Genomic DNA, 17,619 nt, shown 5'->3' with positions numbered 1-17,619 from the left:
ATCAAGGTGGGAGGCAACCATGGACTGTACCAAGAGTTGGCTTAAATACTGAGTCATGAAGGTCCTTGCGTCTGTCTCTGCACCTTTTGTTACCTCATTATGGCGAATGGCTCCCTGCCCACCTTTGTTTTGTTATCTCATTAGTTTCCCTTTGTATTTAAGTCCCCATGTGTCCTCAGTTCTTGGTCTATCAATATTTGTGCTACGTTCACACTGTGTTTGGTTGCTCCCTGTATTCCTTGTTTATTATAAGAAAAGATTTCTCGCTGTCTTACAAGTTTGCCAACGTCTCCTGCATTTGGGTCTAGCACTCTACAGCAGAATCACAGTAGGGCCTGAATGCACAAAATGAATGAACGGAACCACAATGAGAAGATAGGTATCATTATGTTCCTAAACAATCTACACATGAAACTTGCTGGAATCATATCCATTTCATCTTCAACATTTTTCCAATGATTGCTATAAGCTATAAAATAGACTTAGTTGATGGAAAACACCATCTTTATAGTTGAACTGTTAAGCTTATTTATTGAAGAGGCCTGTAAAACAGATCTTTCAAACAAATACTTTTAACTGGGATGAATTTTGCTTTATCCATTGGTCATTCTCTTTGAACAGGACAAGACAACTTTTAAATTTTACCTGACTTGGAGAAGTTATTACTGTAAACCGAGTGGCATGTCTCGCTGATGCCTAGTATTTCAGCACCATCTAGAGGTATGCATGAATACTACAGCAGAACAACAGCCCCATAATGCAAGAATTGCTTTTTTTTTTTTTTTTTGCTAGGCTCCTCCCCCTAAAGTCGTGGAGTGTAGTTCACTTTTACACCACTGTAAATACAAATCGCGCTTCGAGACCCCCTAATGGACAGTGTACACGTGTACTTGTTGACAAGCTGAAGGATATGGAAAAGCAGGATATGGAAAAGCCAAAGTACCATGTGGACTGACAGGTGGAGTAATATCACAAGATTTTACACAAATATGATTTGCATAGTTTTATTTATTGTGACATCGGAGATGAAAGCTCACAACCTAAATTATAACAAACAAAATAAAGAATGACTATTTTTAATTTATCTGAAATAATGCTCGCGTTTTCAGCCCACATACATTGTTTTCTAAGCGTTTGAATGTGGACTATGTGTAATCTAATCAAATACAGGCACCATGAAATGCATTACAAGCTATCCGAGTTAGGCTTTTTAGGTTGCAAACATCCGAGGCTTTGGCGTGAGATTGGCAAAGACTGATAAAAACTTTTGACGTGTGATTAATTTATTTGGATGCCAGACTTCGACAGGACAGGTCAATGACTTCGGGCATCAAGAAAAACTAAAAATCTTAAATTACTATTCACAGCATAATGAAATATGCCTTAACTTAAAGGTCAGAGTATTTTTCAGTTGGTACTCATCACTTAATATTTCACACTTTATTTTGTAAAATCTATGAAAAAGTATATGGGAAATATGATAGAGCGGGTATTTAAGATAATTCATCTGTAAATCCTTCCATTGTCCTTGTAATGCAATCAATGGTGCTGACAGAAAGATCATATCTCAACAATTCTTTGATATCACGAAACTTGGTATATCATATGGACTCAGGACCCCTTCCTGAGGTGTTGCTTCTTTTGACTACTTGGGAGCGCTGTGATATGCCAAGGTGAAATTAAAAAAAAGTTGTTAAAAGTTCCTATTCGGAATAAAAAAACAAGTCAATGAATACTAATTTTTTTGTGATCAATGAATTGCCATAAAGGCCTATGTTTGACCAAAATGACTACGTAATGTAAACAATTTCACATAATGGGACAAGGTTGTAGGTTTGTAGGATGCAGGGCCCTAGGCACAGGCCAGGCCTCCGTGGCATGACTGTAGACTGGTCAGATGGCCTACAGCACAACATAGGCTTAACCTACACATACTTTGAGAAAAATGTTACGAAGAAGAACAAGGCAGTCCAAGAAGGCAGTTTGATCATTAACCAGAAGGCTTAACTCGTGGCAATCCTTTGTATGCTCTTGTGTTTAATGAGGGTGGTGGAGCAGTTCTCTCATGCAAATAAAGACATCATTGTTTCGACGATCTGAGTTGAAGTCCATTGTTGGTTTCATTTTTAAACCACTTTACGATTAGTTGTTTTATATATGCTAACATAAAAACTAGAGCAAAGTTGTGTGTAAACAAAAACAAAAAAGTCTTCCGAATGTCATTTGCTGATTAGTAAGCCAGAGCGGCGAAAGAGTTTGCTTGCTGGTGGTAAAAGCAGGCACATGACCGATCTCAGATCAGCACGAAACGCGGGGGGCAAGTGACGTATGTGTATTCTAACAGAGGGGTGGTTCAACGGCAGCTGAGACTGACGGTACGTTCACACACAGACGAACTTCGTGCCGCTCCTATTGGGAATGAATGGAAACGAAATTCCATCTGTTGAGCAAAAAACGCCGCCGCCTGACTATCAAAGTTGACGAACCTTTAACTTTATGCAAATGTGTACCAGGCGGTAACCAATCAGCGCGGCGTGTGTCAGAATTGGAGTTTGACGTTACTGACGTAGTGCAGAAGCCCAGTGAATTCAAAATATTTCATACAAAATGGCGGAGCCTCGCAAGTCCGGATTGGAAAATATTTGATGTGAATCAAGCTGGATACAGGTGTTTACACGACTTTAATATGTCGACATCTGCTCGGTTTGTTGTTTATAAACTATACGAACACTGTCAGGGCAAACTGAATGTTGTAGGTCTTAAATTAAGCTCTCGACCGTTATTGTTAGCTTGGTGCTAACGCTTTCATTGAAGATCAATGTAGAAGCTAGCTGCTAATCCTGGGTCCCGGGAGTCTGTTTAACTGGAAATATTTGTATGTGAATAAAGGTGTTTACACGACTTTTATAAGTCTACATCGACTCAGTTTGTTGTGTATATACTATACGAACATTGTCAGGGCAAACTGAATATTGTATGTCTTAAATTAAGCTCCTAACCGTTATGTTAGCTTGCTGCTAACGCTTTGATTGAAGATGAATGAAGAAGCTAGCTGCTAAAATGCTATTAGCGCTGCACTGCAGTCGAACTTGCTACACGACACTCGCAAGATGACAACCAAACATATTTTTCTGACCATGCCCCCTAGGCGGCGTACCGCCTGAGAAAATTCGCGGCTAGTGTGAACGCCTCGTGAGGAAACGAAACAGGACAGCATCAGACAAGCAAGTCATTTGACAGCCCTGGCAAATATTCCAACAGATCAAGAGTTACATTTCACGAATTGTCTGTAAAGCAGTACCATTTGGTCTTCTGCAGGTATGGAGTCCGGTGCATACGGGGCGTCGCTGGCAGGAGGTTCCTTTGACTTAATGAGTTTTGTCAAACAACCTCAAACTATTGTCCGCCTGTTGTGTTGGGTGAGTCACCTTACGTTATCGCTCTGCTACCTAGCAAACTTTTGCTAACTAGTGAACCACTCATTGACATTAACCCCTCTCTGCAGGTATAACGTAAACTCATTCAACTCTTGCTACTTGTTACTAGTCACTATTTTGACTAATGAGTTATTATTTTTTCTATTTGACGTTAACGTGTTCGAGTACCTCAGAAAGTTCTACGGCAACATTAGTCTACTTATGTCAATTCGAAAGTGAAAGAAATCACGTTAGCCAAACGGTCAGTTTTTTAGTTCTCATGATGGGTAATTAACAATAATGTCACCAAGAGACGTCAAAAAATGCAGCATGTTTAGTGGGAGAAGGCTAGCATTTTAGCAACTATGCTAGCATAGCTAGCTCTTTTGGCTAATGTTAGATAGATGACCAGGCAACTTTGCCTACGATGTTAGCTAGGGATAGCTTCCTTGCTTTTGCGACGTTTGACAGCCATTGTAACCTGAGATTATTACCTCGTGACAACAGAGTGACTTCCAGAGCTTCCAATTTTTCATAGTAAGGTTCGTCTGTTTACAAAAACACCATATTACGTTACTGATTTTTGGAACACCAGCCCGACACAGAATGTACAATGTACGCAAGCGAAATGGCAAGGCAAAAATATGTTTTAAGGAGTGGTATCTTACAATGTCAGGGCAACTAGAAACCCCGATAAATAGCCCTACATGAAGTTACTATTTGAAATGCTACTTATGGCGAGTGGTGTGTGCCGTTTTCGTGTGTAACGTGAGTTATGCACTATCAAAGTTGAGCGTGAAACTTGTCATTTGAGGTTTTGACTGTCAGGTGACGTGCAAAGATAGTTAAACATCGGGACTTCAGCTAAAATTACTTCCGGTTGTCTACCTAGAACTGATTTGTTTGCATTAGACTTTTTAAATGATTATTATCTTGGAAAAACATAAAACGACAGCCCTCGTGACGATTTGTCTCACTTCTCGTCATTGCCTTGTGGGTTTGGTTTTCCCCTAACATTTGCTGGTGTGATAGGGGCTATTTTATTCACCAGAAACTGAATCCAGATTCAAACTAATTTGTCATGTCAAATAGCCATTGACGTGACTCGATAGGCTGACTGTTAACAAGAGAAGCACAGAGAAAAGACAGCCTATGTGCAGTATTAGGTGTATTTGTTATTAAGAGTGGCATCAGAGACATTGGTAGCAGTTATGTTTTGCAGTCACCACATCCTTTTCCTTTTCAGTTTGCCTAGAAATGTTGGCACAAATGTTGTTATGGCCAAGCTGACAGTCTTGGATATTTAAACAGAACTGCTTAAACAGATACTGTTGATGTCCTTTTTATATTAGGAAGAAGCTACATTACCTGAATGTATTTAGATTGCCATCAGTACTCTGTATGCTTTATCTCAGTTCCTTAAAGAATGTAAGTGAAGCACAATCTGATCTACTGGTGTTTTTGTTGTTCCTGGTTCAACTTAAAATCTTCCAGCATACTGATTGATGTCAGCTTCAAGTACCCTTCTTGTATTATTTTACTCTTGACTTTTTGAAAAAGAGTACAAACTTAGAAGGGAATAGTAATGTATCAATATACAACATGTAATGTTACTAATCAGAGAAAGTATGAAACTTCTGGTTGAAGTTGAAACTTCTGGCCTCTTGGACAGGTGCTAGATAGTCCTTTTAGTTAAAGAATTTGCTATCACAATGCAGCTCAAAGTGCTTACATCATTTCATTAGATAGAAAGTTCTCCAAAGCCATTTGTTATGTTCTTCCTCTTCTGCTTCTTTTCATTTATATGCATCTGCTTTGCTCAGTTATTTCTGCATTGTTGCAATTGTTTGAGAACGTGTAGCTAGAGAATTGTGTGCCAGTTGGCCTAAGCCTATGGCAGGACCACTTTGAGTAAATACCTGTCAATTCTCTATGAGTACATACTGCATGTGTTGCCTACCTGATGCAAGCATATGGTACCGCTCTACAGACACAAGCCTTATTCATCACATCTTCAACGTTGAGAATAGGCTTATGTAGTTTTCGAAAGGGTTTCTCATTTGTTCTTTGATATAGGTATGTCTTTTGTGTGTGTATGTGTGTGTGTCCCTCAGCTCTCTGCCATTGTGGTGTTTGCCACTATCACAGGAGAAGGCTATGTGAGCAATAATCCATCAGTGCAGCAGCAAAAGTGCATGTTCAACCAGAATGACAGTGCCTGCAGCTATGCAGTGGGCATTGGAGTGCTGGCTTTCCTTGCCTGTGTCGTCTTCCTGGTGTTGGACGCTTATTTACCTCAGATGAGCAATGCCAAGGACAGGAAGAACATCGTCATTGGAGATCTAATCTTCTCCGGTAAGAACTCTCCAAGGCTCTTTGAAAGAAAGCATTGAAAAAAAAAAACAATACTATTTTTTATTTACAGTCACGTTTTGTGAAGCCTTCTTGGGGTTGTTACCTGTATCTAGCTTATGAAAATTGACCTGAACTCCTGTGCAGTAGAGACTAACTCTCTCTCTGGCCCGCTTCTTGTTTTTCTTAGGTGCGTGGACGTTCCTGTGGTTTGTGTGTTTCTGTCTGTTGGCCAATCAGTGGTCTAAAACAGATGAGTCAACAGTCACGGCTGATGCGGGACGTGCGGCCATTGCCTTCTCCTTCTTCTCGATTGCTGGCTGGGTAATCACCAACTCCTTTCACTTCTGTGGTCCCCTTCACTTATTCCTCTTTCTGTCTTGTTTTGCTGTCATTCATGGTTACATATTTTGTTGAAGTTAAAAGAAGTACAATACAAACCCTGCAGAAAGACAGATATTAAAATGAGTAATCATCCACATGTAAAATTGTAAATACAATGTTACATATTTCAGTAACTCTAAACAGATAAAAAAAATGTTGTAATATAGGCAAGTGCCAACGTTTGGGATTTTTTTTTTTATTGCAAACTTAACCCCTCTATGTTAGATATCACAGTTTGCTTGCAAGTGATTTTTTTTTACCAGCTAAGATATTATCTGAGAGTCTCACCCACTCTTCCTTGTAGATCACTCCAAGGTCTGAAATATTTTAAGCTAGTTTTCATGCACATAATGTTTAAGGTCTAGCGACAGATTTTCAATGATGCTCAATTTAGTCTACTGTCTGGCCCCTTCTAAAAGTTTCTGCCGGCATTTCATGAGGAAGTTTGTGGTGTTTTTTCAGGTTTGCTTTGGATCATTCTCCTGATCCTAGTGCCATTTTGACATTCCGTGTTGTCAGATATGAAACAATTTGGGAACATGGAAGCAATCAAATTTACTGAATTAACAGCGATAACGTTAGATTCTACCCAACCTGAAAAGCCTCAACATCTTTGTAAAAAGCTCCATGACCAGAGACATAGTAAAATGCGGTTAAATGTTGCATTTGAGATTCAAGCCAGCTTACAGCCCAGAAGGAATTTATGACAGATCCCTAGTTGGCTAATTTGTGGCTGAACAGGTAAGTGTTACGCTTCAGCTAAGGTTATAAACAAATTAATAACCAATTTATCACGGCTACTAGTAGGGATGAGCATATTAAGTAATTTCATCTTTCAAGTACTCACATTCATAACATACCATGATCCCGACTTTAAAGGGATTAATACTTGCTGTTCCCGTTCTTGTGCACACAGGCACGTGCCAAAAATGATGCTCTTTCACTGGCACGTGATATGCTTTGGTGCCGTTTTGACTGGTTGCGTACCGACCACATTTTTTGATCATGAACGAGCTGAACACATGAGTCGCAGGTCCAACTATACAGCCCTCATTACTGCAACATTATACAACCATGTCAAGCATATAGGTGCCTCAATGATGGCTAACGTAGTCATGCCAACACATTGCTATCAGTAACATCAGAGGAGCATACGGACCATGGCTGTTTACTACCTCCGCATATTTTTCCTTTAAAGGTGCTATATGTGAGAATTATAGCTCAAAACATTAAAGATGTTGGTACACCCCAACTTTAGTGGCCCTATGGGGTGAACAAACATTCCACCACTGACCCAAGACAACTACTAAAAACACCTTTTAAAAGTACCAAATCCATGGTATTTATTAATGTTAAACATATACAACTACATGACAACCATAGTAAAAAACATAGCTGTCCAGAAAAATCCCAAGTTGAGAGGCAGCAAGACCAGCAGTCCCCAAGCTAGAAGCCTCCTGCAGCAGGAAACTGGAGTCTTTAACTGATCACCTGGCCAGGTGCATTTCATCTGGCAATGAGGGGTAGCAAAACCTGGGCAGAGCTACAGAAGGGAAGGAAAGTGGGGTGAAATCATTTTGTGCAGAATGTGAATCAATTGCAGAACCATGATTCATCTCTCCCCAAAAACAGAAATGGCACTCGGTTTGTAAGTTTGCAAAGTCAGGTCTGTCTCTGTGGACACGATTCATTGTAAAATCTTCTTGAATACAACATAAGCATATATTTGGAGACCTTTGTGTTAATTGGTCTGTGATAAGCCATTGAGTGACCCATGTTCTCTTTCCCAGGCTGTACTGACCTACTTCTCACAGCTGCGCTACCGGCAGGGCGTGAGCGAGCTCGCCTCCAACTACACAGACCCTGTTAGCGACCACACCACCCCTTACCCACCTCAGGGCTACCAGCAGTCTCCCTTTAGCCAAAATCAGATGCCGGGAGGAACAGAATACACCCCACCAAACTACTGAGTGGAATCGGAATGGGTCACATGACCTGGTGGAGGGGATTGATAATAAGAGCAGCTGATTGATGGAGACTGATGGTTGCGCTCCTCTGCTGGTGCCTCCTCTTGCACTGCTTCAGTCCTGGCCAAAATGCTGCACAGTGTGTGATTGGGTGTGTTCTTACTCCTGTGTGCTCACCTTCCTCAGAGGGTGACTGTGTGCTTTGTTTTCTTCATCGACTATATTTATACACTCGTATGCCATGAAAACGTCATGCCACCAGTGTCTACATGTGTTTAGAGAGAAGGTGAATGGTTTGTGCTGCTTTTCACTTGAGCGATCGTAGACAACAAGAGTGTGGGTTCTGGATACGACTACTGACCAGCCAAATTTGCCTCTATTTCACTGCCACCTTTCATTGCCAGGTAATCATCAGATTTCACAAAAAGAGTAACGATATTTAGATAAGTGTTATGATTGATGCAGGAACCTCTTTTGTCATAGATAATAGATTTCAAATCGATTTTTTTACCCCTTGCGTAAGGGTTCTTTAACACCGTAGATGAATGTATTGCTGCCGAATCATTCTTAGATCCTTAAAATTAATTAATTTTCTAATGAGGGAATACATATGCTTGTACATATTGCATTTGTTTGCTGTAAACTACTATTAAGGTAATTGGAGAGATACTGCATTTCTAAATTAAATATTTGCCAGAATTGTTCAAGGCACAAAATGCATGTTAAATATGTAATGTGTAGACAAAATACAGTTTGAAGATTGGAATGTGTCACTGCCCTATTTAAAATACCACCAAAGAAGCCTTCAACTGCAAAAAATGAATTTCACTCAGCTATTGGACCTTTGAACAAATTAGGGAAATCTCTAAAACCTCTGTGGATAATTCTGTGTGCCAGTCATCAGAAGTTGCCAATACACCTCAGTGCTGTTTGTCATCTTAAGTGCTATTTACCACTGAAGTCACTTTGCTTGTGCACAGTATAAAACACTGTATGTTTCTCTGGTGTCGGATAAGTCTATGCAATGTATTACAGAGTAATATTGTTTGTTCTAAAATCCAATTACAGAAGGTTGTGTGTGTGTTTGAGAAATTCCAATGATTAGTTCCAGGGCGTGTTGGTTTCTGAATGAGAATTTTACCTCTCATTATCACACACCTTAAGAAACCTTCTGCCTTGTTCTTTATTGATATCCAATGTTTCAGTGTCCAGTGCCAGATTTTGAGGAATATGTGCCTTAATTAAAATGTGTGTTTTGTTTTCACATTGCTATGTTCATTTCAGTTCAGAATGTTTCGTGCTATTTGGTTACATTCTTACCATTGGGCTCTGAGAATTAGTTCTCTGTGTAATACACATGTATTTACATTTTTGATAACCATTGGTGGATTTTTTTCCCTTTTCTTTTCTTTTGATCTGATACCCAGATTTTTGCCATATTGTGCCTCGAATGTGTGTTGACCACCCAGCTGTTTCCAAATAAAGAGCAGTTTCCTTCGACCTGAGTAATTCTTTCTCAATACCGAAACAACCTAAGTGGATTTCTGTACCTGCTTTGGGAATACAATCATGCATCTGCTTTGCCCACTGGCTTAGTTTGTAAATTCTAAATTTAATTTGTATTTCTTTCATGGCTGCCATTTGTGCTCATTAGATGTAGGACAAGAGTACAGCAAGATGGCTGAACCTATTATATTGACCCAGCTTTCAGACATGGATTCTGTTAATAAACACTGCTCTATCTGATTCAGGTATGCGGACAGAAGTAGCATTGTATTTGTTTCTTCAAGCAGGGGACTTACTGGCCTCATACACAGACCAACATACTATAGGCAGATCATGTTCATATTGTTTACCTCTTCAATGTATTTAGTTTGAAGATGATCCCAGCACTCTAAACAAGCAAGACATTCATGATATCAGTGAAAGTGTGCGAACAAACTGAACTCAGAACTGTTTATTTGACAGTAACAATATAAGTACAATTGTAAGGATGGAATAACATACAATAAATTAGAAACATGAAATAAACAATGAAATTAGATGAGTGTATAGAAAGGTATATGATGCTGTCTGAACTGTATGAACTTTCACATAGAATTATCAGATGATCCCAGCATACACTAGGCGTACAATTACACATGAGGTGTACAATTTAATCCATTCACACATACAACAGAAACAAACATACTGAATTGTCCGTCAGGGATCACAGACACGCAGGAATTACACAAACTAATGACCTACCAACACAAAATATTTTGTCATTCTTAGCCTTTGATTATTGGGTTTTTTGTCTGATAAAATGGTCTCGTGTTTGGTAGAAATAACACACTGAATTATGGTAGGAGGGGAAATCCAACTTTTCAGCTGTGTAAATTAACAGAGAATAGTTCCTCTTGATGGTTATGCTCCGCAGAGCATAACGTTTTTGCCGGCTTTTGTACTCCCACTTGTGATTCGTATTGTGTGTGGGCGTGCGTGCGTGCGTGTTTGTGCGCTCTGTGACCACGCAGTCACTTCAACCGCTACAGATCTAAAAAAGAAACTGGATAGCGCATCCCATGATTTCTGACAGTTTCAAAGTAAGGCCGGACGAAAAATCGTGGAGGCCATTTTTTTGGGACCACCTTCCTGGTTGAGACCAATGAGTATGACGGGCGCAAAAGCATATATTTGGTTTTGAAGGCACAGAGGGCTCAGAACAGGAGGTTGAGGTGCACTTGAGTATTTTTTCATTGGTCCCACAAAGGTCTCTGTTTATTTTTCAATTCTTTTTTTTTATTGTATTTTATTTGAGTGGTCTTTTCATTTAGTCCCAAACAAAGTATATTTTCAGGGGAGAAAAAAAATTAAAAAATTAAATTCCTTAATAACTTTGGTTGTTGCGACATCTCTATCCAGATATACTCACAGAAAACAGTGTGGGGAACAGTAGGGGGACTTGCCCTCAGGACTGGACTCCTTATGGTACCCGCTGTTTCAAGTTTGTCTCCACAGCAAGAACTTGGGCCGAATCTGAGGTGTGTCCTATTTCTATCACATGAAGACATTCTTGTTTGTCATGAACTTGTATTCACTCTTATTTTGCCACAATCATTTATTATAAATCAGACGGCTGATGTGACTTGTATATCTTCAGGGGTGTTTCTGATATTTTGTCCATCCATTGTTTATCATGTGCCATAATGTCATCAATAACACTTCATCAGAAACTTGTTCTTTCAGCGTAACTGTGTGCTGATGGGAGGGAACTTGGCCTGGATGCACAGCGCAGATGAGAACAGCGTGTTCTCACCGACACCCCCATTTGGTCTCAAGCCAGCCACCCTAAAGTCCAGAACTCCTACAACCCTGTGTCATTAGGCCCTTCTGCAGAAGTGGGTTTTTTGTGAGGTCAAACAGAATGGCCTGTGTGCAGGAGTGACTGTCTTGTTAGGTCAAACAGAATGGCCCGTGTGCAGGGGCGGACTGGGGGGAAAAAGTGGCCCGGGAGTTCCTGTCAGACCGGCCCACTCAATACACGGCGCGCGGTCCACTAAGTACGCGTCGCGCTGCCCACTCAGTATACGCCGCATTGCCCACTCAATGGATCACGCGTATCGACCAGTCAGTGGCCTACTGGGAAAAATACCCATACACTTAACATTATTTTGGATGATTACAAAGAAATTACATCATATATGCTTGTTTTTTAATAACATTTGGATCCACCAATTTGCCTGGATGGACACATGGAATAAAATGATACTGGCTATTGTAACACTCCAAGGTAGGTATAGTTTGCTAGATGAATAGTATCAGATCAGATCAGATGGTTATCAGATCAGATGGTTATACGTTTAACTACAAAGCCTATTGGTTAGTAAACTCAAAGCGTATTAGATAAATATACTTGAAATTAGTGCTGTCAAACAATTTAAATATTTAAACACAATTAATCGCAATTTTTTGTCCATTATAAATGTCCCTTCATTTATTTTTTATCCATTTTTTCTTCCAGCAGCAGAATCATCAATCTAGATAACATATTAACATTGTTTATAATGTAAGTGTTGTGAAACGCAAGCTATGCTTGGCCAAGTCAACACCTCTAGATAACATATTAACAATCTAGATAACATATTAACATTGTTTATAATGTAAGTGTTTATAATGTAAGTGTTTCACACACACACACACACACACACACACACACACACACACACAAACACACACACACACACACACACACACACACACACACACAAACACACATACGTTGTGTATGCATTCCTCACCAACCAAGGCACAGAGTAGTCATCTGAAAATGACTATAGCACTTAAAATGATCTGTAAATGTATATGAACATCACATATGTTTAGTCTTGAATTGATCCTTCAATGTATTTTTCAGCAATAGTTTCCACTCTACTGCATTCTACTGTCTCATTATGTTCAGACATGTATAGATCTTCCAGCCAGGTGTTTTTCGCTTTTGGTAACAGACAGACCTTCTAAGAATTGACAAATCTATACATCTTGAAGGCAACAATATACAGAAGGTTGGTTAAATGAAAAATATCCAGCCTATAGCCATGCAACCACAAATCTCTGCAGACATTATACAGTAGTTCAGCTTAAACACTGGAAAGAGTGTGTGCCATTGAATAACTGCCCTGAAGAATGGCATAACCTCATCAACTGTGATTCATCTGTCTTTTTTGAAATAATACCCCTTATGGAGATTGATGCAAATGCCAACCCTTATAGATGGACCAGGGAGATGAAGTCAAGGATTTGAAGGTTTATTTCATCATACAGCCTGTACAAGGAGACACTTCTGCCTGACAGTCAGAAAGGCACAGCCTATATATAGGCAGGTATTAAAGTCTACATAAATCAGTCAGTCATGGTGTAAACAAAGATGATTGAAATCTGCACAGACAGTTACATTGATGATGCCATGAACTCTTATCTAGGCACAGAACAGACTGTCCCTTTCCTGAGAACCAGATGAGCCCTGTGGTGTCACCCTGGGACAGGGGGATGCCATTGGATATGATAAGACAGCTAGAGGGAGCATTACTTCATTACTTGATAGTAAGGGGATTATTTATGGCAGGCTAGTTTCTTGGGCTTTAATAAAGCACTTCACATTTCACAGGAGGCACACCCCAAAAAACAGCAGTAGTTCGGGTTCTCTCATCCCTAAGATTCCCCATTGCTGTTATGACACCTATTTCCAGAACCCTTCTTCCATTCTCTACCCATTTCTCACTGCACAAACTTCTTTCGGGTAAGGGAAAAAGGGCACTGCAACACAATCCATTAGCAAGTAGGGATAAAGGAGAACACCACTGAAATGATTCCACTGGCTTTGAAAAAATCAAATCTATTAGAACATCCCTCGAGTCTCACCTATTGAGAGTAGCTGCTCTAAAATCACTCATGCTTCTCCGTTGCAACGGACCAAACCATTCAAGTATGCATCGTGGGTGAAACATCAGAGCAGAAGGTCCAAGGCCAAACGGGGTGAGGAAAGAAAAGCAGTGGGCCTACGTAGGAATGTCTTTTCCTTTTCATTTGAATCGGTCGTCAGAAACAGAAAATTAATTTGATTGCAAGACAACAGAAGTGGCGTTGATGTTTTGTGTGTACTTTTAACTGTAACTTTTCCACAAAAAAAGCCCAATATAAAAGTTTTTTTTTTGGGGCAAAGACGAATTTAAGCATGCAGACTGTAAAAGTTGGAATGGCAAAGACAACAGTTCTACATGACAACATATAGGACATTACCACTGCACTGCATTTATGAGAACCTGAGAAAGCAAATACTCCAAACAGGTTTTAAAGAGAAGGACCCTCAGGTAGGCCAGTGCCATTGCACGCTGCTAGCTACTGTATGGCAGTGGGTATCAACAGGCTGCTCTTCTCCAACCCTCAATGCAAAGTTGTTAGGTTCCGCCTAAATCCTCTTTGCTTTCACCCTGCTCTGGCCCAAATGGTCAGCAACAGCAGATAACTCCTCTTTCACCTCCTCTAGCCTTGCCTGCACCCCCTAATCTTCAACCTTTTTCTGTATGTATGTATCTATGTATGTATGTATGTATGTATGTACTGTATGTATACACAAACACAAATAAACAAGTTTAACTCAAAGTATTTAAATGTTTTTGTTTTTTCCCCCGCAGATTTTCATTCAGGAAAATAGTTGAAAAATATGATGTTTGAGAAATCTGTTTTAAATATTTGCTTTATCCATGCTTCTGAGCGCTCCCTCTCAGCAGGGATTCAAGGGCAACCCTGGCTGGTCTCCCCTTCTGTTTGTGTATCCAATGGCTCAGAAACTCTCAGGCATGACTGATAAAGTGGATTAACAAACCTGGAAGAAAAGCAACACATGTGTTTGGCTGATAGGCAATTGGAATGATGTTTTGCTGGGTGCTGCCTGAATCATGCAGGTAAGAACTAGTATTCAAAGAGAGGAGGAGCGCACGATGCGAGTCGACTCACTTGGTGAATGAGACGCGCATTGCATGCGATCTGAGGCGTAGCGCACGAAGAGAGTCGCTCGAGGCGCATTGCGTGCGCACATTGCCTAATAAACGTGGTTGACTCTTATTAAAGCTCGAAAGAAAAATTCAATTCACAATGCAATTTATTTCAATGTGATTTATTTCTTAAAAAAGACTTTACAATATCAACATCACAATGACTAATGGTGCAACAGTGTCTTCAAGAACTGTCCGTCGAAAACTGGGAGAAGAAGGTTTTTTTTGGCAGAATAGCAGCAAAGAAACATTACTGAAAGAGAACAATTGAGTGTAACGCCTGAATTTTGCAAAAGAACACAAGAAATGGACAAAGAAAGATTGGTTTAAGTGTTGTGTACTGATGAGTCCAGGTTTGAATAGTTTGGCAACAAGCAAAGCGTGGATGTTCCACGAAGTGAGGGGGAGAGATATAAAAATTAGTGTCTCTTGCCAACAGTTTACAAGGAGGGGGTAGTATTATAGTGTGAGGTGCAATTTAAGCCTCAGGAACAGGTGACTTTGGCTAAATTGATGGCATCATGGATACAAAAGTATACCACAACATTCTGGTGAGGCACAGAGTTCCTTCTTGGAGACATCTTATTGAGCCTGGATTTATTTTCCAAGAGGACAATGACCCTAAACATTATTTTAACTATTGCCGGATCTACTGGTGACAAGGAATCTGCTGGAACATTGAAAATGATGGACCGGCCCTCTCAAAGTCTGGACTTCAAACCCATCAAGCAAATTCGGGGCAAGTTGGAAAATAAACTCGACAGATCTATTGGAAATTCCAAGGAAAGCCTTTGGCTTGAGTTGCAGAAGGCATGGGATAACATTTGTGTTGAAGTTCTCAAGAAATATATTGACTCTATGCCAGAGAGATGTGCTGCTGTAATTGCTGCAAAAGGTGGGCGTACCACATATTAAATAATAAAAGTGGATAAAAACAGTAGGACTCACTTCATCTGATATTTGTTGTGCTCAGAACAGCCATCTGCATGTTTCATGAACATTATGAAATTAAATCATGTTTTGGAGGCAAAAAAAAGGTAATCATTCTCAGATCTGTCAGGTGTTCTAATAATTTTGGCCACCACTGTATATCTTATCATGCCTCTTACCTCATTCATAACTTCTATTGTTACCTTCACATGTACTTACTCCTGCATCAGCCCTTTGCATCTACCTATATCATATCTGCACTAATGACCAACTATTGCTGCCAATGTTACTACTGCTCATACCCCATATATCTTGTACTGTCATATCTGTACTGTATAGGTACATCCCATCTATTTATTTTATATTACCACTATAGAATATAGAATAGCCTACTCTGAACTCTTGCTATCTGTACTTCTGGTAAGAACCCGTTGTCTCAGTACTTGCACTCTGTGCAATGACAATAAAGTTGAATCTAATCTAATTAATCTAATCTAATCTAATTTTTTGACCTCTTGATTTTTGGGGAAGTTCATGTGTAAAGCTGACCACAACCCCCTGTGTGCGCCAGTGTTGTCAATCACATGTGCGCGCGCAACATTTGCGTCATGTTATCATTGTCAACTTGTGGGAGTTGTATTGTTTAACGGTGAGTTCTTTGGTAGATTAAATTGTAAACTTTAAATACAAATGCTAGTACAACTTATATACATTATCTGTAAGGTTGTCAGTGTGCAGTGGTAATGTAAGTTGGATTCGTTTTCGTTTTTTCCGTGGAAATAAATGACAATGCTTGACCATATAGCTATTTGATTTGTCTCTTTAAAGAAATAAATGACAATGCTTGACCGTGTAGCTATTTGTTTTGTCTCTTTAAAAATAAATGACATTGCTTGACCGTGTAGCTATTTGTTTTGTCTGTGAGAAAGAGTAAGAGCTTTAATAAGAGTCTCAACCACGTTTATAGTAGCCTAGGCTATGTGCGCCGTGTCAACCACGTTTATTAGGCAATGCGCAATGCGCCTCGATCGGCCCGCTTCGTGCGCTACGCCTCAGATCGCATGCAATGCGCGTCTCATTCACCAGGTGAGGCGACTCGCATCGTGCGCTCCTCCTCTTAAAGAAATAAATGACATTGCTTGACCGTGTAGCTATTTGTTTTGTCTCTTTAAAAAATAAATGACATTGCTTGAGCGTGTAGCTATTTGTTTTGTCTGTGAGAAAGAGTAAGAGCTTTAATAAGAGTCTCAACCACGTTTATAGTAGGCTATGTGCGCCGTGTCAACCACGTTTATTAGGCAATGCGCAATGCGCCTCGAGCGGCCCGCTTCGTGCGCTACGCCTCAGATCGCATGCAATGCGCGTCTCATTCACCAGATGAGGCGTAGCGCATCGTGCGCTCCTCCTCTTATTGAATACCGGAACTTAGCTCGAATCATGATGTAAGAAGCATACTATAAATACATATTTAATATAAGGTTTGCACCAGACACTGGATAGAGGGGAAATGAGGACACTAACAATAACATATCTTTTCATATATTATGGTAGTTTATATTTTCAACACAGAGATACAGTATGCTTACAGATACCAAGAATTGCTGTTGTCAAAAGATGTGAAAAATTAGTGAAAATGATTGTTCCATTGTTCTGTTCCTCTCTTCGGTTTCAAAACTACAGTCCTCTTTTATTGTGAAATGTAGAAAATCAGTCATATTATTATTTTGTAATGGGCAGAACTGTTAGGAAGAGACCCAATTGCAGACCAAAAATGCAGGTAAAATGTAGGTTTATTGGTACCGAAGGTCAATCAAAAGTTCAAAAGTCAAAACACAAAAGATCCAAAAACTCAGTCAAAAAGGTAACACACAAAAGATTCAAAAACTCAAAATCAAAAAGGTAACACCAAAAATCCAAAAATTCAGAGCAGGCAGAACAGGCAGAGCAGAAGGAAAAACACTAAAGGCAAAAAACGTATCTCAAACGTGAAGATAATGCAGGGAACTGAAGCAGAAGCGTTATACGCCAGTTCACAGG

The 17,619-nt window shown here is 39.8% G+C and overlaps 1 protein-coding gene across 1 annotated transcript; it reads left to right on the top strand.

The window, feature by feature from the left end:
• The first annotated feature begins 3,192 nt into the window (after positions 1-3,192).
• syngr2a (synaptogyrin 2a) lies at positions 3,193-9,619 on the top strand. Its single transcript, XM_080841198.1, has 5 exons — positions 3,193-3,224; positions 3,319-3,419; positions 5,531-5,771; positions 5,959-6,092; positions 7,943-9,619. Exons 2-5 carry the CDS (start codon positions 3,321-3,323, stop codon positions 8,120-8,122), a joined length of 654 nt encoding a protein of 217 aa, XP_080697324.1. The 5' UTR covers positions 3,193-3,224; positions 3,319-3,320; the 3' UTR covers positions 8,123-9,619.
• Positions 9,620-17,619: the final 8,000 nt, after the last annotated feature.

This window comes from Sprattus sprattus (genome assembly GCF_963457725.1).
Source record: "Sprattus sprattus genome assembly, chromosome: 6".
Classification (NCBI taxonomy): Eukaryota; Metazoa; Chordata; class Actinopteri; order Clupeiformes; family Clupeidae; genus Sprattus; species Sprattus sprattus.
This window is presented reverse-complemented; position numbering and strand designations above follow the sequence as displayed.